The sequence below is a fragment of the Catharus ustulatus genome, chromosome 7, assembly GCF_009819885.2.
Source record: "Catharus ustulatus isolate bCatUst1 chromosome 7, bCatUst1.pri.v2, whole genome shotgun sequence".
NCBI classification, from domain to species: Eukaryota; Metazoa; Chordata; class Aves; order Passeriformes; family Turdidae; genus Catharus; species Catharus ustulatus.
This window is the reverse complement of record NC_046227.1, coordinates 2,582,989-2,609,646: the sequence shown is the minus strand read 5'-3', so window position 1 is coordinate 2,609,646 and position 26,658 is coordinate 2,582,989. Positions and strand designations below refer to the sequence as shown.

At 44.5% G+C, this 26,658-nt stretch overlaps 1 protein-coding gene across 17 annotated transcripts in view; it reads right to left on the bottom strand.

The window, feature by feature from the left end:
- LRRFIP1 (LRR binding FLII interacting protein 1) overlaps positions 1–26,658 on the bottom strand; it is a 102,756-nt gene that overhangs the window by 26,066 nt on the left and 50,032 nt on the right. For 5 of the 17 annotated variants that reach the window (XM_033064096.1, XM_033064097.1, XM_033064082.1 and 2 more), the window contains exons 3-12: positions 23,902–23,919; positions 20,630–20,677; positions 19,359–19,403; positions 18,802–18,852; positions 15,474–15,506; positions 14,410–14,457; positions 11,032–11,088; positions 7,045–7,089; positions 6,082–6,147; positions 3,138–3,215 (exon numbers count right to left, since the gene is read on the bottom strand). The exons of 4 other annotated variants lie outside the window; for them this stretch is intronic. In XM_033064096.1, coding sequence (XP_032919987.1) covers positions 3,138–3,215; positions 6,082–6,147; positions 7,045–7,089; positions 11,032–11,088; positions 14,410–14,457; positions 15,474–15,506; positions 18,802–18,852; positions 19,359–19,403; positions 20,630–20,677; positions 23,902–23,919 — 489 coding nt within the window. The remainder of the gene's footprint in view (positions 1–3,137; positions 3,216–6,081; positions 6,148–7,044; positions 7,090–11,031; positions 11,089–14,409; positions 14,458–15,473; positions 15,507–18,801; positions 18,853–19,358; positions 19,404–20,629; positions 20,678–23,901; positions 23,920–26,658) is intronic. 8 more of the 17 variants (XM_033064083.1, XM_033064088.1, XM_033064087.1 and 5 more) reach the window with 8 other exon arrangements.

Genomic DNA, 26,658 nt, shown 5'->3' with positions numbered 1-26,658 from the left:
CTGCAGCAAATCCTCACTCACTCCAGAGGGGCCCAAAGCACATCCAGACTGTCAGAGGCAAGGCTAGGACACACCCTACCCCAAACCTGCAGATGGAGAGAAGGCAAAGTTGTTGCCTCCACCAAAATTAAGTCTGTCAGTGTCTTCATTTTATTTCTGCTGAGAACGCGTTCAGCTTCTGCCATGATCAAAGGTGCTCACAGCTGGGCACTGATGTGTGACCTGGACATGGACACACTGGGAATGAGAGCTGCAGAGCAGCAGGGATCTGGAAGTCTTGGTCCATGGCCAGCTGGATCTGAGCCAGCAGTGCCCTGGAGCCAGGAGGGGCACCCCTGTCCTGGGGGATCCCCAGCCAGGCTGGGGAGGGATTGTCCTGCTCTGTTCTGGGCTGGAGTGGCCTCACTTCCAGTGCTGGGGGCAGTTTTGGGTGGGACAGAAGATGGGAAGGGTCTGGAGGGGCCACACGTGGAGCAGCTGAGGGCAGTGGTTTGTTCAACTGGAGCAGAGGAGATGGAGAGCAGCATCTTCCTCCCCTGGGGCAGCTCCCATCCCCCCCCCTCTGTGACAGGGACAGGACCCAGGAACGGCTGAAGCTGTGTCAGGGTTGAAGATCAGGGAAAGGTTCCTCCCTCAGAGGGTGCTGGGCACTGCCCAGGCTCCCAGGGAATGGGCACGGCCCCAAGGCTGCCAGAGCTCCAGGAGGGTTTGGACAATGCTCCCAGGGATGCTCAGGATGGGATTGTTGGGGTGTCTGAGCAGGGCCAGGAACTGGATCAATGATCCCTGTGAGTCCCTTCCAGCTAAGGATATTCCACAGCTCTGTGTGTGCTCAGCCTGAGCTCTGCCTGTGTTGCTGCCCAAGCCTCCACAAGAAGGGATAGAGCCAGGATGAACCACCATCATCTCAGCCTAACAAAACCTGCCCTCTCCTCTAGTTTTGCCTGCCTTGCCTTAGAGAGCCTTCAGATAAATACTACTGCATCCTCAGTCTGTTTCAGATTTACAAATAATTGCTTTTCACTAGTAGTTTCTTAATTTAGGAAAGAAAAACGGCAAAACTCCTGCAATTCATATTAAAAGTTCAGCTCTCCCAAATCATGCTGAGAGCTCAGGCCCATCTGTACAGAAATATCTGATGCTTGCTCTCAGTAGGTTTAAGAGTTGTGCTTCATATCAGGATGGTTTAATATTAAACAACATATTTGCATATCTGCAGTAACTGCAAGGACAGCAGATATTACCAGTGGGGATAACATGGAAAATGTTGACGAAAAATAAACAAACAGCAAACTTCATTCAAATCTAGTGAATTCTTAAAATAACTACAAAGACAAATACTCACATGTTTTGTTTAACTATCTTCCTGCCTTTGACTGAATTACCAACACAGTAATACAAATGAGAACATGAGCATGCAAAGCTGTGCACAGTAGGAAAACCACTGCAGGAAAACTACTGCTGCTTTTTGCTCACTGTTCAGTGAACAGTGATAGAGGGGGAAATAAAACTGAGTAAAAATTTCAGAGCTGCAGTGACAAGCTGTTTATCCTTTAATTTAGAAAGTTCCATGGAATCATTCCCCACTCTCGAGTACCTGACTGAAAACACTGCCAGAACACTTTGAAGCCTGTCAGTAAAAGTGATCCCTCACTCTGAGTTACAGGAAAAAATATTATATCATAATCACAAGGTGCTGCTGGCCTGACCCTGTGTAGCAGTAAGAACTTTTAGGATCAGCTGGGCTCGCTATGACATTCACTCTCTGCTCTTCTTCAAGGTGACAGAGATAAGGGAAGCCCTTCACACAGGGCAACACACCACTAATTAAACCAAAAAAGGTGACTTAAGGAGTGCCTGCTGTCTCCCTGCACAGCAGATTCAGCTTGGTGCTGACACAGCAACCATCTCCAGCCACTTGCATACCAAGAGGCCAAAGTGTAAGCAGGGAGTTTAAAATAAAAAACTTCCTTTGCACCTCCCAGCATCCCGTGATTCCCGTAAGCAACTTGCATGAATTACTCAGTTGGCATAGAGAAAACACCTAAAGAAAACCAACTGCCATGGGTACCCAGTTCTTATCACCCTCACAGAATTGTAATGGAATCCCTGTTTATTCTGATTAATTTTTGCTTTGGGGGTAATTGAAATTCAGTTTGCAAAGCCATTTGAGATGTATTACTAATACAAATTATATTCTCAAGAATTCACAGCTCAGGGAATCAGGTTCAGGGGCTAATTAAAACACTGATTTATTCATAACTCACCGGCTGCCATACATTATCTGATGAAAATCCCTCTTTTTTAATAATTTAAAAAAGTGAATGTACCCAAAACTTTGGAGCACACAGCTCTGTTGTATCAGTTTTCGAACGGCAGACTACAAAGCTCACTCTCTGTGGCAAATTAATATTATTATATTTTAGTTTACTGTAAGCTGCATGTTGCAGTTCTCTCTACAAGACATCCTACTGCACTCAGCAGCTGTCTGCATGCTTGGAAATAACTCAGAAAGATAACCAGAGCTGGAAACAGCTACAGAGAGGAACAGCCACAGAGAGAAAGCATTAAAATACTGAAGACAGAAACCCCCTAAAAGCAGGGGATGGACAAGCCCAGCTTGTGCTCAGTGATCCTTATCCTTCCAGCACTTCACCTTGCTAAAGACTGCAGTGCCTGGCACTCCACAGTCCCACAAAGATGCTCAAATCCAACCTCTGGAGAGCCCTGCAGCTTTGCACCAAAACACTGCTCACTGGAGAGAAATTAACTGCTTGAACGCTGCAGTAAGATTTAGGGTTTCCTGCTCTCCCACTACTATCAACAACCCACTCTTTTCCACAATAACCTTGCTGTGCTTTATTGTCCACACACACATATATATATATATTTATATATATAAACCACATATAGCACTGTCATGAGAGTCCAAAGTGTACTTTCTGTTGTAAAAACAGCATAAAAATCAATTAAGTTTTGCAGTTTCTCCTCTGGTTTATCTTAAGCACTGCCCAGAAGGTCCAATTAATACCCTCAGGAACTGCCTCATGAAGGACAGTGACTTTTCTGCACCAAAAAGACCTTGAAGAAGAGAGGAATGAAAGAGTTGAGGGGCAAAGAGAAATAGAGGAGCTCACCACTGGACTGGCCCGAGCAGAGCTGGCTCTGGAGGATGCCCGAGATCCCGAACCAAGGTAGCAGCTGTACTCAGAAGGCTGCAGCAGGAAAATCAGGAACAGCAGGCAGAGAAAAGAGAAAGGTGTCAGAACTGGGAAGGGAAGCAGGAGAGGATGTAGAGCATCACATCTGAAACTAGTTAAAGAGATGGTTACATGCAGCTAGACAAAGGAACAGCAGTGAAAGCCAGAGAATTGTTAATTTGAAAATTAAGGCAAGCAGTAAATCCACAGTTCAAGTAGAGTTTTCATTCAATTCTTAAAATACTCATCATTTATTTATCTCTCTTCAGGTACCAGTGACAAGTAAACAATTCAGTTTCTCTGCAAAAGATTCCATCCTACTACTTTCCAAGAGCTCTGGGGCTCTCTGATGAATCACTATCCCATGTTCCCAACATTGTGCACATATAAAATGAATTTGTGCTCTGCAGGCCAAAGGAACAACATCCATCTATGTGGGGATTAAAGCAAAAACTGTGCCCAGCTCAGAGACTGAGTCTCTCTCCTGGTTTTCCAGCACCTGCAGTCCCCATCTCCTGCCAAAGAAAGTTTTTTAGCTTTTTTTAAAAGGAAACATCTAAGCAAAGATGCAGGACAGGGCTGGCTGGTTGTTGACAAGGACAAAGAACGTGTCATGCTGTTTTATTTCCAGAGGTTTTAATGCAGTGGAAATGGAGCAGGGAAATGAAAGTTTAAAGCACCAGGAGAACAGAACTAGAACTTACTCTGGAAGTAATGAGTTTATTTCAGAGGTGATTAGGACTGTTTCTCAGATACAAACACACAGAAATCTGAAGAATTATCATACTTTGGAGATGCTGTGAGTTTTTTCAAGGTTTTTTTTTTAAGTAAGTCACCTGGCCACTACAAGAATTCCTGAACTCTCTAGCCTTACAGAAACAGCCAGGCCTTCACCAAGCCACTGCAGGGCTGCTCCATCATTAGTCACAGCAACAAAGCAGCACACCATCACTTGCAAATTAAGCTTGCAGCACTAATAAATGGTGAGAGGGCAAGCTGGAAATAACCCCAGCCAGAGCACAAGCACAGGGTCAGCCACTGACCACAAACAGCCCCCTGCCAGCCCAGGGGCAGGGCAGTGTCCTAGGATGCACCTGGAGTGACCAGAGGAGCTGTGGCTGCCCCATCCCTGGAATATTCAGTGTAGGATGGGGTTTGGAGCAACCTGGGGTAATGGAAGGTGACCTTGCCCAGGGGAGGGGGTGGGAACAAGGTGGCTTTTAATGTCCCTTCCAACCCCAACCATCCTGGGACTCTGTGTCTTACACTGGCTTTGTGCACCTGATCTTCATTTCAGAGGTGAGAAAATGCACGGTACAAAACTCTGCTGCACACTGTTTACAACTATTGCCAATCACACAATAATTCCTAAATTAAAGACAAAAGCACTGAAGTAAAAATACAGATTTTGTGTGGTCACTGCAGTGTTTTATGTTTAACAAAAGAAGGGTTTAGAATAAATTTGAAATGGGAAAAAAGGGAAAAAGTTTTAACTACTGATGAGACCCATATTAATGTTTCCAGGCCCTATTTACTCCACAGCTGCCCCCTGTGCATTCTGACTATGAGCGTAAGTGGTTGTGACCAAGCAAGGCCACTTTCAGCCTCACCCCCTGCATTCACCTGCTCTTCCAAAAGCATTTTTTGGGAGCAGCCACCCAAGGTGACACTCCCTGTCCACGTTAAAAGTGCTGTGAGGTTCAGAGGCATTAAAACAACCACAGTTACTGTGACAAGGCAAACCCCTCCTGTTTGAATTCTCTCATTACTCCAGGCAGCAGGAACTGGACAGGCTGGGTCACACACAAATACCTGTGGCTCAGGATGGGATGGGGATGGAGGGAGGGCAAAGCACCAAGTGTTTTAGTCACAGTTCCCTGCTGATGCCACTGACAGCCCCTGAAAGACTTGCAAACAGGTTTTGGGCTGACAGGTTTGCTGCAAATGATTTCTCACAGCTGTGAATCAGTGGGATGGCAAGAGGATGGCACAGCCCTTGAAGGACTAACAAGAGCTTAGTGCATTCTTGAAAGTTTTCATCCTCCAAGCTAATAAAAATGTGATGTTCAAAAGTAACATAACATAGGTGCTTTGTCTTCTCACTCTTATGTCCTTGGATGGAGGTTATTTTTTTGCTGGGGCTTTTTTGGTTGGGTGGGTTTTGCGGCCATCAGTGAAGGGGATGAGTGGCAGAATAAGCAGTGGGCCCACAGAGGATGATTTAAAAATCTAAAGAGATTGGCTATTTTTTTTTCCCCAGGTGCATGCAAAAGCATTAGATGGACTGCCTGGCCCAAACACCCAGAGAGGAGAAGAGGTGAAGGCACTTTTTTTCTTTTGATCTGTAAACTGACTCCTGGAGTTTCTCTTTTTTGAGAGTAAACAATTTATATGGTCATTCCTTATACTGTTGCTCCCCATCCACGACAGAGCCCCCCATTCTCAGGAACACACATTTTGGAAGTGCTGTCACATATATGAATGTAAAATATATTTGAATACAAATCCAAGAAACAATACCAAGCAAGCCATATATTCCCAAAAACCATTTACTTCGCACTGCTTATGTGGAATTTTTTGGCTGATTTTTTTTTAAAACTTGTATTTTTCTCAGTTTTGACAAGAAGTATTAAGTTTCATGGAGGGAAAGGACAGGACTTCATGTATGTGCTTTCCAAGGTGTTTTATCTGCAAAGCGAGCGCGAGGCAGAACTGGATTCTCTGTCCCACAGAGCAGTGAGTTCCCATGGATGGGAACTCTTCATGGAAGCTGGTGGGAATGGTGCTCCCACTGCTGCTGCCTGGATGTGACACAGCCCACAAAGGTTCCTCAGCCTGGCAGAGGACAGCACAGAGCAGGGAAAAGCAGAAAGGCTCTTACAGCACGGGAACTGGGGGCACTATAGCGCCGGCTCCCGCTGTACACGCTGTCCTCGTACACTGACGCCTACAATTCAAACACAGAGTCAGCACTGAGTGTGCAGGGGCACAAATCCACCCAGGACACGTGGCAGGAGCAGGATGGGCAGGCACAGGGACATCTCACAAGCAGCATGCAAGGGAAGATCACACGTGCAAGGTCTGACACAGCCCCGAGGCCAAAACGCCCCATGCATTTCTAACCCTTCTCCCAGGGCTTCAGTTCAAATTTAATTCAACCCTTAGACTCAAAATGGCTACATCAATTCTTAAACTGTGCCCAGCTGCTTCATCTTCATTGCTGGTGCTGGCAGTGAAAGGAAAAACTCCCACCTGATGAGCTTCACTTAGCAGCTGGTTTAGTAAATTGATAAAATAGGAGGAATTTTATTTTATTTTATTATTCCTGACATATATGACTCAGAAATACAAGGGGAGTAGGAAACTCTACCTTCAAGCTTTGAGAAAAAATTCTGAGAAGCTAATTTTAAACATTTGTCAAAATAAATTCATAAACAGATTTGTGTTAGTTGTTAAGCAACCAGCAAGAATTGATGTTGCCTCTCTGTCCTGCTCCTGGAAACACACCAAAGAAGACAACTCCCTCCACATGGACAGACACCCATGGCAGCATCACAACCTCACACAGTCCCAACAGGAATTCAAGAAAGGATCAGCAAATCCAGGTGGCATCACACAGGTGGCATTCAGACAGATGGCACACCAGGGAGTGAGACAAAGGCACCCAACAGGAATTCAAGGAAGGATCAGCAAATCCAGGTGTGCACAGACAGCATCACACAGGTGGCATTCAGAGGGATGGGACACCAGGGAGTGAGACAAAGGCACCCAACTGGAATTACAGACAACATGTGCATGGCTGGGGGTGAGTGGCTCTGGTGCTCAGAGCATCAGCACAACAAACCCTGTAACTCCTGGCTGGCAGGGCATCGCTGTACAGCAGGGAGGGCTGAGGGAGACAAGCACAACACTTTTTGGTTTGGCAGAGTAAATGGAACTAAAAAAAAAGGTGCCTACAGCAAAATTAACCCTCTTGGTGAGAGATTAGCATCACCACACGACAAGAGAAGGAAAGCCAGTACAGAGAATGTTAGTCATGTGCACCATGAAAGCATTAGATCTCAGCTCCCCAAGACTAAGAATACCAGACACGTGCATTTCCTACAGGAAGGGAGGACACGACACTATGCAAAAGCAAAACAGCATAATTTAATTTTAGGTTGTTAAGCTGTTATTGTCTCCCACACATTTGAGTACAGAAAGGGAAGGTTTCTCTTCACTTCTACCAAAGGCAGAAAAAGCTACACGAAAGTGCTTCAACATACACACTGTAAGTGTTTCACACAGCTTTAAGATCATCTCCTGTGTGTTTTGTTATTCACAAATGCAGAGAAAACACAATTAATTCAGGAAAAAATTACAAGGGGTCAGTCAGAGCAGCCTGAACCAAGTGTTAGTAACAATCCTCTTAGACAAACCCAGAGCACTCGCTGTGTCTGGCAGAACTGGGTGCAAGAGACACCCCAGCAGTGATCCCCAGCCCAGGGCTGGAGGCCAGGTCCTGCTGCCAGTGCCCCATCCACACCCCAGGCAGGACCTGGAGCCCTGTGGCACTGGGCTGGCTCTGCCACACACAGGGGACAATCCAACCTCCAGCTTCACTGATGTTCTTCCAGCACTCTGGCAATTGCTTCTCTGTAATTTCGTGTTGTGCAGACTGGATTGCCTCAAGCTCACCAGACTGACACGCTGCCTCAAATAGAGAACTTGAGGTAATTAAGATTTCCCTTATCTTTCCAGACCAATTGAGGCCAATGGCAGACAAGGAAAGGGAGGAGCAGCAAAGGAAAACGGATTGTGCTCGTTTGAAAACAGTTTTCCATTACTCATTCCAGTCTTAAAAGGTCTGATTTGTTTGGGGCTTTTTAAAGTTTCCACTAAAAAGAGCTACAGAGACTCCTGACAATTGGTCCAAATTGATTCCCAAGTACAAGAGGTTGTATTATCCAAACAAAATCCAGGCCAGGTGAAGCCAGAGGGCAACAGACCCAATTTCCATTTTGGGAAGAAAGCTGAGATGTGGAAGCATAGGTGCTGTTGGGGAGACCCAGGTCAGAGTAGTATGAAGCCTGCATTAACAAACAAAGCAAAAAAAAAAAAAATAAACTCCTTGAGAACTCAGCTTCATTCTTTATTCCTTTACATGGGAAGCAAAAAGTAAATTAGGTGATTACAAACTGCAAAGCAGTCACTGATGCAAAAATAAGAGAGAACTGCATTAAAGCTGTGAGGTTGTGTGAAAATTGTGGGACCTCTGAAGCACTGGAAAAATGCACTGCTCAGTGAGCTGGTCCTCCTGAGATCCTGAGAAGTTTGTGCCCTGTAAGCTACACCCTCAGGAGAAGGTGAGATCCTGGGAGATGGAGAGCAAAGCCAAGCACCAAAATTGCTGGCTGTGCCCAGCAGGAAATGTGAGCAACCCACTGCCAGACATGGCAGGACTGAGTGGGGAGAAAACTCTTCTCTGAGAACTGAAATTGTGTACATTTAACACCTTCTTTAAATCAAACACCTTCTTTCCCTGCTTCCTGCCTTGCATCCAGTCATCCTTGCACTTCTGGTCCACTTAGGGGATCTCAATAAGTTGTTCTGAAAGATCTCATTGCTTCACCTCCTTCTACACCTATCCCTGACACCTTTCCTCTCCAAGCATTTCTCATGGGGGTCTAGAACAGCCAAGCTTCTCTGCTTTCAGCAGTCAGCTCCTCACAAACCCTAACTCATCCCTGCTTCACCACTGTGACCCATGGAGCTGTTAATTTCCTCACAGAGGTGGGAGATTTGAGGCAAATTAAAGAAATTGGTTTGATTTTTCTGTCACTGTGAGCAAACACGTTTAGCTATGACACAATACCCACAGGTACAGCCTGAGGGCAAATCATTGTCCAACCTCAGAAAAAACCTAACCCAAGAAACAACCAACCACAAACCAAAACCCCCCAAACAATGCCTGTAAAATAAGACTTTTACTGAAAGGAAACCCCAACTGAACTTGAAGAAATTACTTTCAGTCCTGCTTACAGTTTGCAATCTGCATGTGGACTATTCAAGCACATGGCATTAATCATATTTAAGGGATCAGCCTGTGACACTGCAAGTGCAGTATCCACATGGAGATCAGTGCATTATTGGACTTAAAAGTGGACACCTATTTTGGAAACAGCCATTGCCAGCAGGTTCATTTATCATTTCCCTCTTTTTCATTTTTCCTTGTCACTTTGACAATCTTTATGGTTCAGCTTGGTCTTTTTTTTTGGAGAGAATATTCATAAAAAGTGAATTCCAGCCAGACTGCATCAATTTGGTTTGAAGTTTCAGCTATTCTGAGTTACCCCCAAACTTTCCTCCCACTCCTAATTAATAAATAATCCAAACAGCAATGGAGCTACAAGGAACTAACGATGTTGCTGTAATTAAGCCCTACTCAGACTAAATCTCCACGCTGCAAACACTAATTCCAGGATGATTTTAAATTATTTAAATGGAAACCAAACAACCTCTTCCCCCTGGATGACTTCCTTGCAGATATTTTGCTCTCTCTGGTCTCTCAAAGCAGTAGAGAATGTCAGTAAAGAGTAAGAACATGATTTGTCACCAGTGCTACAGAATAACGCTCCTTGAACTCATCAAATGGGCCAGCAAGAAACAGGACAGGCTGTTTTCTTAGCAGTTCAAGCAACAGCATTGCATTGTCTCTTATCCACATAATGCCAGCTAAATTACGTGGCAGCAACAGTTTTTAAATGGATGTGAAGTATCAGGTCCTGCTTCACTTTATCCAGGCTCCTGCTTCACTTCATGCCTGCAAAGTAACCCCTGAACTCTCTCTCATGTTCAGCGTGTTACTGCTCAAACACTTGGCTAAAGGGAGGCTTAAAAGGAGTTTATTTTTACCCTAAACACTGAGCTTTAGGCTGCATACCATGAAATTTCTTTAGAAGCCTTGATAGCACAAAGATCAACAGGCTCTGAGCTTTTGTCTGGCTTTGTTAAAATACAGGGGGGGAAGAAAGCCCAAAGAGTTCCCCCTCTGCCCCCAGGCTGTGCTTTAAATAATTTAAATCATTTAAATCATCAACCCCTTTAAATCATTTGCACAATCCCCAATATTTATCAAAGCAGGGCCAGGAGTTGCTGTAATTGATACACAACACCTGTTGTGCTGGGACAGGAAGGAACATTGTGACCTGCATCCTCACAATGGAGTTAATAATTAAACTTTTTTGGACTGGAAATAAAAATCCATTAATGTTAAGTAGCTAAGTGGGAACACTTGCTCAGGCTCTTCAGCTCTGTAGGAGTTTCTAGAAACCCTAGGATATGGTTTAAAAAGGAAAAAAAAAACAAAAAAAACCAAACCAAAGGCATTTAGTTAAGCAAACTTCAAATAAACAACGTGCATTTGGGAAAAATTCAAAATCCAAAGTTCATTTTAACTATGGAAAACTCAAGGCACAGACTAAATTGGTAGATTCAGCACTAGAGCATGGCATGAACACCTTGCAGAGGTTGAAATCCTCATTCTGTTTCCAGCACGTGGAAATCCTCCCTGCCAGTGCTGTCACAATGTAATTTTCACCCAATTTTGTTTGCAAGTTAAAACAGTTCTGGCTTCCAAGATCTTTCTGTACCAGTTTCTGAGACTCCCCTCTCAGGGCCTGATTTTTGATTTGCAGCTTCTTGCTGCACCTCCAGTGTCTGACAAACTCCAAACCCCCAACATGCAAGACAGGAAAAACCTGCTTCACCACTGAAAAAGAATTTGCTAATTAGCTTTAATCCCATTAAATGGAGTAATAGAATTTTATAGCAATAGAAATCATCTACTAACCCTGCTAGATTTTCTACTCTGGGATGATCCATACACGTCTTCCTCATAACCATTGGTCTGTTATGGAAGGAAAGGAAAGAAAAAAAAAAAAAAAAAAGACAAAAAAGGAGAGAAGAAAAATTGACGTAGACCCCAAAGGGAATTTTTAAGCAAATGTCATCACTTATGAAAAGCAAAGGCAGAGACAGAACTTTTCAAAGATACACCAGGAACAGGAGCAGTGCAGGATTAGGTCATGATTTCAAACACGGGGACACGAACATTTGTGTCACTACCTCTGTAACAGCCAAAAATGTCAAGGATACTCCAGCTTGCCCTTTTTGAGCCCCCTTTTTTCTTTTCTGCCTCCCCTATTATTACTGGTCTATATTCAAACACTCTGTGAAGGGAACAGGGGACAAAATGGGGACAAAAAGGAGATCAGAGACTACAACAATGGGCACATATCACTATAGCTATTATACCTCAGGCAGCTGAACACCTAAAGAACAGTGAATTGTAGCAGAAGGATTAATTCTATTTGAGAAATCCAGCTTGGCAAACATGCAGTGCTGTATAAATTCTTTTTGATTTTGAGCATCAAAATTAAACCCAGACAGTGACCACCTGCCAGGCCCCAGGATTCTGCAGCAGTCTGAGGGCTAGTGAGAGATTTCCTCCCTGGTGTCAGGAAGATGTTTTCCCTCAAAGGAGGAAAAACAAACAGGCCCAGAAGGACTGGTCCATAAACAAGGTGAGGTGCTTCAAATCCCTATGGCAGCAGTGCTGGGAATAAAACAAAACAATCACAGTGACTCAGTCCTGACTTTGGGAATTGGTGCTGAAGAAGAGAGGACAGACACAAAAGTGTCCTCAATAGATAGCATTAAAAGCTCAGGTTTCCCCAGCAATTCACTGTTCTGGTATCACCTCACAACAAGCCCTGTTTAGACACTGAAAACAAGGAAGCACTCTGTGTATTTGGGGGGGGGGGGGGGGTAGTGGAAATTTAATTAGCATTTCTATTAAAATTCAGTTTTGAAGCCCATGTTTTAATGCATTCCTGAAATGAATATCCACTAGAACCAGTCTGAATCAATTTCCAAGAGAAATATTTATCATCTACTATACAGCAGCTTCCATGAAAAATTAAACAAATTAACTTAGAAACCAGTTCAGAGCCAAGCTGGGAAAGCTACTTCTGGGAAAAGCTTAGATTCTCTATTGAAATGCAACATTATCACCCCAAATTGAAGGCAAACATCCAAGTTTCTTTTATTCAAGAACTGATTTGAAATACTGCTGTAGCTTTCTCAAACAGCTTGGCTTCTTTCCAGTTTTTACCAGGTTGTTTTTTTTTTTCCAGGCTCCTTGAATTTCTCCAACACTTCCCTGAAGAATGGTTAAAATGGATCTCCAGCAGCTGAAGGCAAAGCTCCAGCTCTGCCTCAGCACAGACCAATTCCCTCCACCACCCCTTTTATTGCTACACTGAGGACTTGTTTGCCTTTTTCAGCTGAGTAATATTGACTAAATGTAACCTCAGATCACTATCTGAACCATCCTATTGCTCTGTAAATGGTACCTTCATTTTTCCCAGATGTGGTATTCCTCATTTGTGTTTACTGTTATTCCATTTTGACAAGTTGTCTCCTGTTCATCATCGCTATTTCCACTCTAACCTTGTATGAAACAGCCTTCACTCCCTGCACTTAGCCAGCCAGGCAATACAGACTCCTGGGGAACTGCTTTTCCCTCCTTAAAAAACCCACATGATGCTGTCTTAGATGGGAGCAGACCAGCTGAGATCCTTCCCAGCTGTCTTGTTTTCTAACAAAGTTATTTTCCAACTGCACATTCCTTTTATAAGAACGAGATCTGGCCCAAGGTTTCACTTAATGTCACGCAGAGACACGCCAAGAGCTTTACAGCCAATTTACAGTAACATCCTTTCTGCCCTTAGATAATGGCCCTGCTTAGGAACTCCAGCTGAACTGGCATGATGAATTTTCCACAAGCCCAGGTTAATTGGTTATCACTTCACAGTTCAGGCCCTTCTGAAGGAATCTGCCTCATCTGCCCTGTCTCTCTCAGATTTCAGCCTGGAGCCCCAGAGCCGGGGCTGTTTCCCCTGCCCCTCTGACCCATCCTCTCCAGAAAACCTCTCCAGTGCACATTTTTGAAGGCAAATGCTCCAGGCAGCTCTTGGAGTGCAGGGTCAGTTTTATCAGACCTCACTGGCCTTTGTTGTAGGCTACATTTGAAAACTGGAACAAATAAAACTGCATCCTAGAGAGGCTAAAATGACTCAATTTTACTTGTTCTCCCTCCAGTGACCCTACTTCTCTCTCTCTTTTCTTCTTGCTTTTGGCAGACAAAGGAAACCATTTTACTGCCATTGTGTCCATTTCTGCTTGTAATGTTTTTCACCTCAGGCTGTGGCTGTGCTGCTCCCTCAGGCTTTCTCAATCCCATATCCAAATTCCAGCCCTTATAAAAATTTTCTGCTCGTTTCCAGTGTAGCAAAGAACCCCAACCTAGCAACGTGGAGCCTTCCCTCCACAGAAATATTCCCACTTTGCCCTCTCTTGTGTCCTCTTCACCTGCCTGGAATTGCCCCCCCACAAGATTCACCTATGCCATGGGGTGGAATGAGATGAGCTTTAAGGGCCCTTCTAACCCAAATCATTTGGGATTCTGTAATATTCTGTCAATATTGCCTATTTCTGTGTCATGTTACAGCTCAAGTTAGGTAGCTCCGGTAAGGTTTTGAGTTTTTCCACATGCTCTTCATGTACAGCACTGAAATAAAGAGTTTGGATGGTACTGTTGCCTGGAAAGGCTGAGCTGGAACAGAGACTAGATAGAGTAAAAGGAATAAAATAGGAATTTGTTGAAAGGATACACCTTGGGCAATGCAAGAGCCTGGCTGGGGGCTGCACCCAAATCAAATCTCAGTCACAAGTTTTTACACTTTTATAAAGTTTGGTTCATCTACATATTGGGGTCAATTATCCAACCACAGCTCCAGGTTATGAAGTCTCAGCCCCCTTTCCCACTCTGTCGTTTCTGCTTTTTGAGTACTGATTGTCCTTAATTCTTTAGCTAGAAAGGAATTGTTTTGTCTCACCACCCTGTGAAGAGAACTTACCAACACCTAATATGAAATTTCAGAGTTACACACCAAGCAGCAGAGATTCTGAAAAATTTAAAGCTAAAACCCAAGGCATCAATCCCACATCTTGGAGATGAACTGGTGCTCGTTATTCCCTAGCAAGTGCTGATAGTTATGGTGTATCCTTGACATTGGGCTGGTAGCTCTCACACTGGCACACACTCCTTGTCCTGCCACAGCGGGTTGTAGGCAGAACCCTCTCTGAGACAGATAAAAATACATACTGCTTTGGAGTAGTTCTTCTTTTTGGTCCTCTCACTCTCTAATCCAGCCTGCAGTAGGATTAAGAATGCAGGGTGAGAAGATCAAGTCTGTGCACACCCATCCAGGGCCAGGCATGCACATCCCCATGCAGGAACATGAGCAGAGCACGGCCCAGCAGCCAATCCACCCTCGGAGTCAAGCGCCCGGTTATTAGGGAATATTGTTAAAATGATGTTAAATTTAGCAGCTGCACTTCAATCAGTCACACTGCCTGGGCTCAGTCAATGAACCAGCAGCTGTCCATCCTGGCTGTATCAATACAGCCATGCAAAACCCAAATGTGTAGAACTATTCTGGGATGTAGGTCACGCACAAATAGATGCGCTGCATCCCTAATTGGAAATAGCGCCAGGAATGAAGGCGAGGGGAAAAGCAGGAGGATCCATAGAATTGCACTCCCCAGTTTGCTTCCTGCAGACACCAGGACACCTCCAGCCCAGCACAGGGCAGCAGGAAATGTTTTAAACTGAGCTTTAATCCTCATTGCCCCTTTCTGTTCTTTCAGGAGCCAGCTTATCTCAGTGTTCATGAGAGCAAACACTCGCTATCAAAGCATTGTTATTAATCTGATTTTGTCCTCTACAGTGAAGGTAACACAAGCTGCAGCTTTGGTAGGCAGCGTGTTTGTCCTGTCACCTTTGCTAGATCTATTTACAGTGAGTTCATGGGAGTTTTATTCCTTTCCAGACCTGTGCTGAAATAAATCCAGAGACATCTGGTCCATCAGTGGACAGGCTCTAACAGACAGGGTTTTAGGGGAAATCCAAACCATTCTGCTCTGCCTGTGGTAACTACTGAGCTAAACCTAGCTCAAATCATTTGTCACTTCTCATCTAAACCGTGTGAGAGCAGCAGGAGAGGGAAGTGGCATCCTGACATCACAGACCACAAACTGCCTCAGGATCCTTCCAGATCAGCCTGATGTCAGAGCAGTTATCACAGCCTGTGTTAGCTGCTTCTTCATGATTAGTTTTTGAACACACACACACACACACACACTGTGCAACTTGCAGACTATTCTCACCACTGGGTAGGTGCTGGCATATTCCAAATGAGACTGTAAAAGCATGAGAGGAAAGGAAAATCAAAATACTAAAGAAAACACAAGTTATGTCAATCAAAGGAACTCCCCAAAACAAAACACACAACAAACAAACACAAAATTAGGCAGGGAGATGTAAATACCAACTAAAGAACTTTGATAATGCAGGGTTTCTTACACAAAGACACAAGTTTGGAAGTTGGGAGGATACAAAACAAGGATGCACCAATTAATCACAAGTGATTGACAACACAACAATATTTCATGCTGATGGTGTTGGATTAGACACAGCCAGCTGGGAAGTGGGAGAACAGGACAAATGAAATAGAAAAGGGACTGAAGAGAAGCTTGAGAGCCTCAACAAACACAGGCTGATGTGCCTGAAGCTTCCCCAGGAAAATCTGCATGACACAGAAATGAGCTTGCAGGACTCCTGAAACAGGAGCAGCAGGAGCTGTGGATGGGTTCAGGATCATCAGGTAAGTGCTGAAGAAGCCTCTCCATGGCACCTGAGCAGCCACAGCCAAGCCAGGACTCCCTGCACCCCTGGTCCCTGTTGGTAGCACAGTCACAGCCGTGGAGCTTCAGTCAATTTGCTGCCTGGTCTGATGAATATCTCTGGAGGTTCTGCAGTGTGCAATGCTGCCTGCTCTGCCAGAACAATCCAGAAGCTCCCCAAAAGCTACCTCAGCACATCTCTGGTGCCTGCAGTCTAGGCATCAAAAACACTACAGCAGAAAAGTCCAGAGTGAAACCCAGACAGAGCAGCAGGGTGCTGAAGCCCTAGGGAGAAGTGAATGTCTGATATTGGCTCATTTCAGTGAAAACTTCCTGGACAGAAGAGAAGCACAGCTACAAAAAGGAACCCCAGGCACCTGCTCACAGGGCAAGGAGCCAGAGTGCCAAAGACGGAAGATTAATTTTCCAAAAATGGCATCCTGCAATGATGGAAGGAGAGCCTTCAAATATCCAAAAAGCATCATTCAGAATTCTCCAAGTCATTTTATAAAACCTTTGTGGACACAAGGCAACTGGTTTTGATGGTGTCTTCAGGCTAAAATAACTCCTAAGCCAAACTGGACACTAGAACTCAGGTAAATTTTTAAGGTTGGTTTAAATTTTAAAATTTATGGGGCTTTTGGCTTTGTTATTTTGAAGACAGATGCAGCAAGAGCCAAACCTTCACAGATTAGCCAGAGATGTGGTCAAATTACTAAAAGCATCTCCTGTAAATCCACACCAGGAAAGTGATCAGAGAGGCTGTTTACAAGGGCCTGGAGTGAGAGGAAAGGAAAGAATGGCTTCAAAGTGACAAAAAATAGGTTTAAATTGGGTATTAGGAAGAAATTTTTCCCTGTGAGGGTGATGAGGCCCTGGAACAGGTTGCCCTGGGAAGCTGTGGCTGCTCCCTGGAAGTGTCCAAGGCCAGGCTGGATGGGGCTTGGAGCAACCTGGGATAGTGGAAGGTGTCCCTGCCCAGGCAGCGGGTGGAACAAGATGAGTTTTAAGGTCTCTTCCAACTCAACCCACTCTGTGATTCCATCAATTAACTGTGAATAAAACAACTGGAAGACGTAGAAGGATAAATTTCAGTTCAGACTGGCAAATATTTACATGCTTCTACAATCCCAATGACACAAGAATGAGGGAAGGAAGCTCTGTCAAAACTTTTCCTGTGCCTGCCAAAATGTCAGCACATCCACCAAATGCTGCCTCATGGGGACAGGGCCTGTGCAACATCACTGAGCAGCAGTGTGGAAAGTTTCAGGCAGATCCTTCTGTCAGACAAGGACACTTCCTGCAGAAATGTGAGGAATTTTGAGCAGCTGGAGGCTGCTGCTCTCCAGGCCAGTGCTGCTTATCTCAGCCTGAGACTGCTCGGGTTAAAAAGGCAAGAGAGCTTCTCCAAGGGATGGTGAGGAGGCAGAATGCAGGGCTTCTGCTCTTTAAATGTGTATAAACCACAGGACTGTGTTGCAAAAACACCTCAGAGAGAATCAGTGGTGGATTTCCATGAAGAGAAGGTGCTTCAGATGAAGATGTGCCATAAACACAGGGCCACTGTGTTTGCACATTACAGCCAGGGGTAAAGAACCCATTTGTGCTGTCATCACCTTCTAAATAGATAGAATTGATATTTCAACTGAACTAGAGGTTTTTTCCCCTCCAAAAAACACTTCTATATGTCAACATTTAACCCTAAGTAAATAAACACTGCTTTTCACGTTCAGCTGTGCAGAGATTTTTTTCACTGGACCTTTGGAGCTTTGAGGCATCTCCTAGCTCTGAAAAACACTCAGGTTTGTCATCTTGAGAGAAGCATTTCATAAGTAGCAATAAGGATTCCACTAAAAAGGGAACAAGGCAGCACTTCATATTTCTAAGCACATTACAGTGGGATCCCTGAGCAGACTCTGCAGCAGCATTTTTAAATTTATTTTTTTTTTAATGAGCCCTCTAGACTCTATGTCATAACAGAGTTAAGGTTTATATAAATGTGTGTTATCTGGGAAAGTACTGTCTGGACGTTTTGAGGAAAAAGTTGTTTGAACTTTTCCTACAGATGAGTACTCAGTGCTTTACTAATCCCACCCTCCACAAAACTCAGGCCTCCAGATGATTTTCAAGTATTTCTAATGCATTTTTTAGAGTGAATAACCAGTGATAGGATCTAAGGGAGTGTCTGGAGCTGTGTCAGAGGGATTTTGGGTTAGATATCAGGGAAAGGTTCTTCCCCCAGAGGGTGCTGGGCACTGCCCAGGCTCCCCAGGGAATGGGCACAACCCCGAGGCTGCCAGAGCTCCAGGAGGGTTTGGACACTGCTCCCAGGGATGCACAGGGTGGGAGTGTTGGGGAGTCTGTGCAGGTCCAGGAGCTGGATCAATGCTCCTTGTGCATCCCTTCCAGCTCAGGCTATTCTGTTATTTTTTATGAGTATTCACCTGCAATTCCAAAGCACTCAACACTAAATTCCATTGATCAATCACTTCTGCTTTCCTGAGCTAATAAACACTGACCCCACTAGCACTTCCCCTTCCCAAATTTCCAGTATCAGGAGTGAATCAGGAGAGTTTACAAGGTGCATGCAGATACCAATGTCTTGGCTAAGTCCTTCCTGCAGGAGTGAAGAACAGTGACCACAAAGGCTCCTGCACAGGGCACACACTGGAGAGAATCAGTAATCCACGTGTGTGCTTGAAAAAACCCAACATGGAACACGTGAAGGACAATCCCCTGGGAGTGCAGGGGCACAGGGGGACAGTGACAGCTCTACAAAGACATGCACACAGAGATTGCAGAGTTTACCAACCCTCAGGCTTCCACGGCTACCCACTGACATGCGCTCATCTTCATCCGAAGCCTAGCGAGAGAAAGCGTAGAGACAAAAAAACAGTGAAAAGAACACAGGTAACAGGCACTGAGGAAAATGCTCATGGCTTTGATGGGACAGGAGGACGGGAATGATGCACAAACTCAATGTTTTATCAAAAGAATTGCATTGAAAGTATAAGCAGAAAGCAAATGAAATCATACCCTGCCCAAGAAACAGTCAGGTATTTTACTGTAGGGTGAAGGAGGAGTTTGCTCAGGTGCTCCCTACTCTATGCTCTTGGCCCTCTAATGAACATTAAGCACTCCCAACAGGTTATTTTCCCACTTTCCACCCCCTTTATTCTTGCACATTTGCAAAAACTCCCTGGAGTGACTGGGGAGAGGGCAGAGAAGTCAGGAAGTGGTTTCCACTTGCCGGGGGTGGCGGGAGCTTGTTTTGGTTCTTTTCTTTTGAGAAGGAAGTGCCTTGTACACGTCTGCTTTCTTAATCTGAAATGTCTAGCTAAAGAAAAAAAGCAAAAGTTCAATACTGACCGAGGCATTTCTTCGGGCTCTACGGGAATAACGCTCACTGTCTTCCTACCAAGGCAGCAGAGAGAAAACAGAGGGAGGCGTTGAGAGCACAGACACAGCAACAGAGCGTTCCAGAAACACACACTCAACTCCAGCCACACTGAGGAGCCAGCAAAGTTAAACCAAACAACGGGAGGTGACACCCTGTCGAAGCACAAAAACCCTTCCTCCCTCCTCTCTGACCCCAAATTTCTTCCCCTCTGCTCACAGCCTCTGCAACACTGGAAACGCTGCTGGATGTTTTGCATTTCAACAAGGTGGTTTTAACAAGTTTATTTGCCACTGAATTTAAGAACAGCAGTAGAAAACAGAAAAAAAAAAGGTTTCAACATTGTAGTCAAGATTCTTACAGGTGAGCTGATTTCCAAGCAAGGGAACTGCCAGTAAAGTGGAGCCAGCAAGGATTTGAGGAGACTCAGTGTGAGTCTGAAGTGGGTGGTGCTCCATGCAAATCAGTAAATACTGATTAATTATCAAAGATCAAGGAATTTGGGGAGTTTGGGAAATTACTTTCCACACTGGAAGCCAGCTGTTCAGTTTTGTCTTTTCCAGTGTGCACTACTCAGCTCTGCCACAGATTTCATGTGGCATCACTGGTAACTGGTTTCATAAACTTAAGGTTGTAAGACATTTGAAAACAGTGACTTCCAGCCATTAGCAACTTCTTTCTCTCATATAATGGGTGTTAAAACAGTCAGATGTTGCTAGTGGCCAAGTCTGTAGCTGGTATTCACTGGTTTTAGCAAATTCTAAAATCCAGGATGTTGTATTATTGGAAAAAAAAAGAGAGGATTGCCACCACAGCAGTAATAATTCCTCTGAGGGATTCCCCTGGGCCAGTAAGTGCTAAGGGAAATGAAACAGCATGAGTGAAACATGCCCACAATTTACCTGAAGGCAGATTTAAGACTCAAATGGTGATGAAACACACAAAAATAAAATGAGCACTCCCTGTATCCCAAGGGGCTTTAACAGGTTTTTATCCTAACTTAATCTTCCAGCTAGAGCATGGACACGGATCTGTAAAAAGAAATGGCTCTAACCCAGTCCTTGCCAGTTTTAAGTTGATCAAAACTCACATTTCAGTTGGAAAAGCAAGACTGTGGGACTGCTTGGAGTGGAACTCACACTCCCAATGCATGAAAATACCTACTTGGAGGGATCTCAAACTCTATGAACTACACAGAACTTCAACACGCAAAAGCTGTTGAGCTACGTTGATCAAGTCCTACCATCCACTGCTCGATGTCTCCCCACTTAGTATCCAGCCCATAATATTTCTACAGACAGAAAAGGGAAAAAAACAAGAATTTAGATGAGAAAAAGCAAACACAGAACATTTAGACATGCACTGGCAGGCCTTGGCCAAGCCACACAGCTCCACGTGGACGTGCCAGGGAGAGCTGTGCCACATGGCACCGGAGCCCTCCCCAGCAAGTGCCTGGGAAAACCAGCTTGGAAAGGGGAAAGGGGAGTCTGGGGATGACCAGGGTGCTCAGCAGCTTCTTCTCCCTCAGCTGTGCAAAAGCCTCTGTGCTGGGGGACAGGAGCAAGGAGAGTAATGAGTCTTGAATTCCTGACCCAGTTAAGTCAAGACTCGTTACAAGGGAGGCGAACACAGGACACTTCCAGGATGAAAATTGCTGTCAAATCATGTTTCCCGTAAAGGTTTGTCAAACTGGGCAGGCAAATTGGATACAGCTCATCTCTGGGCACCCTGATTTGCTGGGTTAGAGCTCCACAGAGCTCCTTTCAGAGCACCAGGCTGTTTGCCTGCGTTGGACCCACCTGACAGCAGTGGCAGCACCAATAAGGGTACAAGAGTGCAGGCAAGGACAACACTGGGAACTTCCCAAAGAACATGAATTTCCTTCAAGCAGCAAGTTGTTCAAAGAGCCACAGGTTTAATGGGACTTTTCTCCCTCCTCAAACAAGCCTGTCAAATCTGGTCTCAGGAATTTTGTGTTTTTAGTGGTGCCCATTAAAATGACACTTACGTGAATTAAAATCACTGGCCTAAAGTGCAGCAAAAGCTAAATGGAAAGCCTGCTTAATTAAGGAAGAATAATATGTATTTTAGAGCTTTCTTAAAGGAGGTAAGAGTATCAACAGCCAAAACCTTAGGAAATTATTTTTTTAAAAAATCAGAAACCTGTTCTGTATTGCACTCTGGTTTTAGCACTCACTCAATGGTATTAATGTAATTTTATTTTCACCCTTAAAACCTCATTCACTATTTATTGATAAACAAACAAACAAAAAAAACCACCAAACAGCTGCACATTCTTCAGTGCTGTATTACTTTATTCCCACTTCAGATTCATAACCCATGCACCAGGTTGTTATAAAATTACCTGTTATGCACATCTCAGCCTGAGAATGACCCCTGAAAATTCCATGAACTCCCAGGGCTGTGTACACAACAGAACCTACAGATTATATGCTTTGTAGTAAAGCAGGTCAGGTAAAGCCTTATTAGAGGCTTTTTAGCCATTAACAGACTGAGAACATTTTCTAACACTAGACATGAATTTTAAAAACTGAAACACACTATTAAAATGGAGAATCCTTTTTCACACATAGGAAGGATCCATAAACACACTTGTAATTTTTTTAGGGTTTGCTGCTTCCTTTTCTTGCCCTCTGTTCTCCTCACTGCCTGACACTGGCTTATGAGTTCAGCCTTGCAAAAGGCAGATAAGGAAACAGCCTTTACAAGACCTTGCTATGCCACAGTTTAAGTTCCACTTACAGGCTTTTCCTTCTCCATTTCGAATTACTCAGTTACATGTTTAACATCCCCTGAAGAAAAATCTTAATGAATGAGGCTGCCCAGAGACTGTTTTTAATTTATAATCTTTTAAAGAGCACATGTCATACTGGACTGAACTGGCAGCTTTTGAGCTCTCAAGTATTTTGACCCCTCACAGCCACTTTTCTCAGTTCTCTGACTACACTGACTCTCTGTTCTGCCCCCAGGGGCCTGATTCCAATGGGTTAAAGGAGGAAATGATGCTTTTCCACTCATTTAGCTTTCACTTAGAGGCCCTTGCTGGACTCAGGTTCCCTTCTACCTTGAAAAGTGATAATACAATTAAATAATTAATGATGTTAACACCATTGAGAGGGAATTCCAGATGCGATTTGCTCACTGAGTGACAATGAAACTGCCAGACTGACAAACCCACCATGGGATGTTGGGAGGATAACCCATTTATCTCCTCATCCATGTCAGGACACCAACAGTAAACAACCTCCTGGGCTCCCACGGGGCTGCTTCTGCACCAGGAGGTTGAATTAGTTCCCATAAAGAAGATTAATAATGAGCCTGTCGATCCATGGGCAGACATGGAGTCACTCAGTGTGTAGCCAGCCCCAGAAATAAAACCAGGAGTGAGAGAGATTTGTTGCCAAATTGATGGGGTCAGGATTAAAGACCAGAGCACATGATTTGAGCAGCTCTCTTCATATACATACACACTCAAAGAGGAGAACAGCACTCCCAAAAAGCACGTGCAGGGCTGGGTCAGGCTTTGAAACATGCAGTTAGGGCAGCTGGAGTGCCAGAACAAAACCAAGCACACCATGGTTAAGGGAGACATTCATCACTCAGCAAGCAATAAAAATATCTCAGGAAAAAAGCAGAAATATTCAATAAGGTAGAAAATGGGCAGGCTTGAAGAAGAATGTGCTTCCTCCCTCCCTGTAAATATTGTTTTTGTGTTTCTAGGTGCCACACAGTTCGCATGCTGAAAGTGTAGAACAGCCAGACATCATGACACAAAGCCCAAAATCTCTGTTGCTACCTAGCAAGTGACCTCAGTTAGAGCTATCATCCTCTTGGCCATCATCATGGAAAGGAAATTGGGTGGAGGGAGGACATCATTACTTTAAACTGAGATGAGAGAGGATTAAACAATCTAAAAGCACTTTTAATGCTTGGGTGCTGTTGGAAGGAAGGCCATTCAGTTTATTTACCCAAGGATTATGAATTCAAACACAGCATCCCCGATTTCTTCAGTGACTTTGTGCAAATAAAGTCATCTGAAAGTCGTTCTTCCTGCTGGCACCTGTTAAATGCTTGCCCAGCCTGAAATACTTCCAGTGATTTTCTTGGCCTTCAGTACACAAACAGAGGTGACACACGGTGACACCATATCCTCCTCTGACCCTGCTTTGCCAAGTCACTTTTCTGTTACTGCTTATTCTTTGCCAAACAGGCTGTAGAAAAAAATCACATTAAGTGCCTGACCAGACATCTTACATGGGTCATCTTCCCCTACTTCCCTGACTGTCCACCCCACAAGATTATGGGATTATGGGCAGAATTACATGGACATTTACAGCCTGCTGGGCACCTCTCACTCTTTAGAGGATTTCCAAGGTTTGACTCGAGGATCTTGGAGGTCTTTTGCAACCTAAATGGCTCAGTGATTCTGGAACTGTAGCAAGACTCACACGGTGGGAAGGCATGCAAACAAGAATGAAAGCAAGCAAGCCCTACCTTCTGGACCTGATAGATCTGGGGGGAAAGGGAGAGGAGAGAAACAAGGAACAAAGCTAGCATGAATGATGGATACATAGCTCCACAGTTCGTTCTAGAGGGAAAAAACAGCATTTATAGAGAAAATACAGCAGAGCATGAATACAGAGAGGAGCACAGTGAAGCCCTGTGGATTTAGGCAGGACAAAAGCAGTGTTGGCATCGTAGGCCTCCTCCATGCACCTGGCTAGAACACAACACCCCTGTTCCCATTCCCACCAGGCTCTGGGATGCACATAGAACATTTTATCCCCAGGCCCAGCCGAGCTGTGAGCCAGGACCTCTCAGTTTTCCAGCCTCCCTCCACAACAGGAAAGGATGCCCAAATATTCACCCAGGATGAGTTGTGTATGTACCACCACAATAAAAGCAAACAGCATTAACTACAGATCAGCTGTTCCTCTCTGAAGGATAGAATTTTTTCCTTAAAAGATGAAGCACCAACCCCACACCCCTTTCACCTGTGCACAGCAAAGTGCCAGTGTGTGAAAATTCCTGGAAAATTCCTTCCACATCTATTGCTAGCCTTAAAGGATCTCTGCAGGTTGCTTTGTCAATTTTTAATGTTTCTGTGGAGCCTCACACTGATTTCAGGCTTTAATAAATGCCTTACTGACACTGTTGTTCCATAGTCTTGGAGCATTTTGATAATACATAAAACCATTACAGCTACTCTACTGCATCTGAATTTTGTGTTCTTGGAGACCTGCCCTTGACTGATGAGCTTTGCGAATCCACATGGAAACAGAAAACTGTTTTTTTCTCACATATTTCCTGAATCCAGAAATGTTTCTGGGTCCAGAAAAAATAACCCCAAAGAACCCCTTCTTGTTCAAAAACACCTGGCTGGGTGCACAGTCCTCTGGTGGCAAGGCAGTCAAATCTCCCAGATTTTGGGGTGTTGGAGGATCTCTGCCATTCACTCCTCACAGGGATACCTCATGGGAATCCAGAGGGAAGCAAAGCTTCTGTCTCTCAATCCCTGCCCTCCTGATCAGGTTCCCCTTCACAAAGGACAACTGCACAACCCAGATTAATGCCTCAGCAGCTTTAATTCCCATTCCTGCGAGCCCAGGAGGGAAAGTTAGGGCTCATTTAAAAACCAGCATTCCCACAAGTAACCACCCCACTTCCCTTTCCCTAAGGAAGCCATGAAGAGGAAAATGAACTGCAGAACTCCCACAAGGCTGCACACAATTCCAATCTCTGCCTTCTCCATGGCACACTCTGAGTGCCTTTCATCCACACACAGGTTCAAACGTGGCAATTACCACACAGCTGATTAACCTCAAAGCTTCAACTTTTCCATGCTGTTTTTTTCACCCACATCTCAAGTCAGCTCCATGGAAGGCTCATTTTTCAAAGCCCAGCGCTCCAGGCTTGGCACAGCAGGAAATCCCTGCTGATCCAAAGCAAGGCACGCAAGGAGCCTCGTGCCCAGGACCCAGGTTGCCAATGGACAAGATAACAACAGGGCCCTTGTTCAGGCCAGGCACCGTGGAGGGAGGTGGGGAGGCCTCAGGGATAAAGCCAAGTGCATCCAGCTTTTTATAAAAACTGGAGTTTTGGAAGAACACATTAGCCTACAGGCACTACAACAGCTCTGCTCCAAAGTGACCGATCCCTCAGCAGTGCACGAGGGAAAGGTGTCCCTGTCCATGGCAGGGAGGTTGGAATTAGGGGATTTTTAAGGTCCTTTCCAACCCAAGCCATTTTAGGATCCTGTGGTGACAGTGTCCTCCTTATAAAGTGTGGTACAAGAGAAGACATAAACTTTTAAACAATCACCTCTGTTGCAGATGTGTCCCCCCCAAAAAGAGTCAATACACATCTAAGTAGTGAAATGCTTTAAAGAGCAGTTTCCTATTAGGGTATCACCAAAAAACCCAAATGTGTTTGTCCACATTATTAACAGCACACAGTTTTCCTGATTTCCTCATCAAAGGAGTTAGCCCCCTCAAAAAACAGCTTTTCATATTAACAGCTTTAAAACAGGACAGAACAAGCCAGTGTTGCATGGTTAGATGGTGGCAGAAGAATAGTCTGCTAAAAAACATCATCCACATCATCCCTCTCCAGATTTTCCTGGGCATCTTCACACCGAGTGTCTAAGACACAGATTAACCACCACCTTCATTTCTTCCTTGCTTATGTAAGCACCAAATTTCATAGTCAGTCTCACCCCTCCCCATCTGAGCCACAAAAATCTGCTTTTCCTTTTTTTTTTTTTACTAGAAAGCATTGGTAGCATATTTTATTCCAAAGAAATATGAATCCAAAAGGGGAAAAATATGTGCAAGTGAGGTAAGGAAGGAATTTACAAAACAGCCAAGGCAAGTTTCATGCTGTGCCCTTACAGCCTTAAAGCAAGAGCTGCAAATGAAGCCAGGAGACCAGCACAGTGCACTTGCCTTGAACTAGAAGTACAGGCTCATCTACTGTGTGAACTGGCAGGGAAGAATCTTATCCCACCGATTAAGGAGTGGGAGGAGATCAGTCTCTTTTCACTCCAGGCACTAATATCAGCTTACACTGTGGTCTCCAAGTGTCAGCCCTTGAAGAGACATTTAAAGCCTTGCCAGCAGAACACACAGAAGGCACTCCTACAGAAAGCATTCTCTACACACAGCCCTGCTGCTGCAGCTTCTACGTGTCTCAAAACTGTTACTGTTAAATATTGCTTGGGAAAAAAAGGCTTTAATACATTTCAGGTCAAGT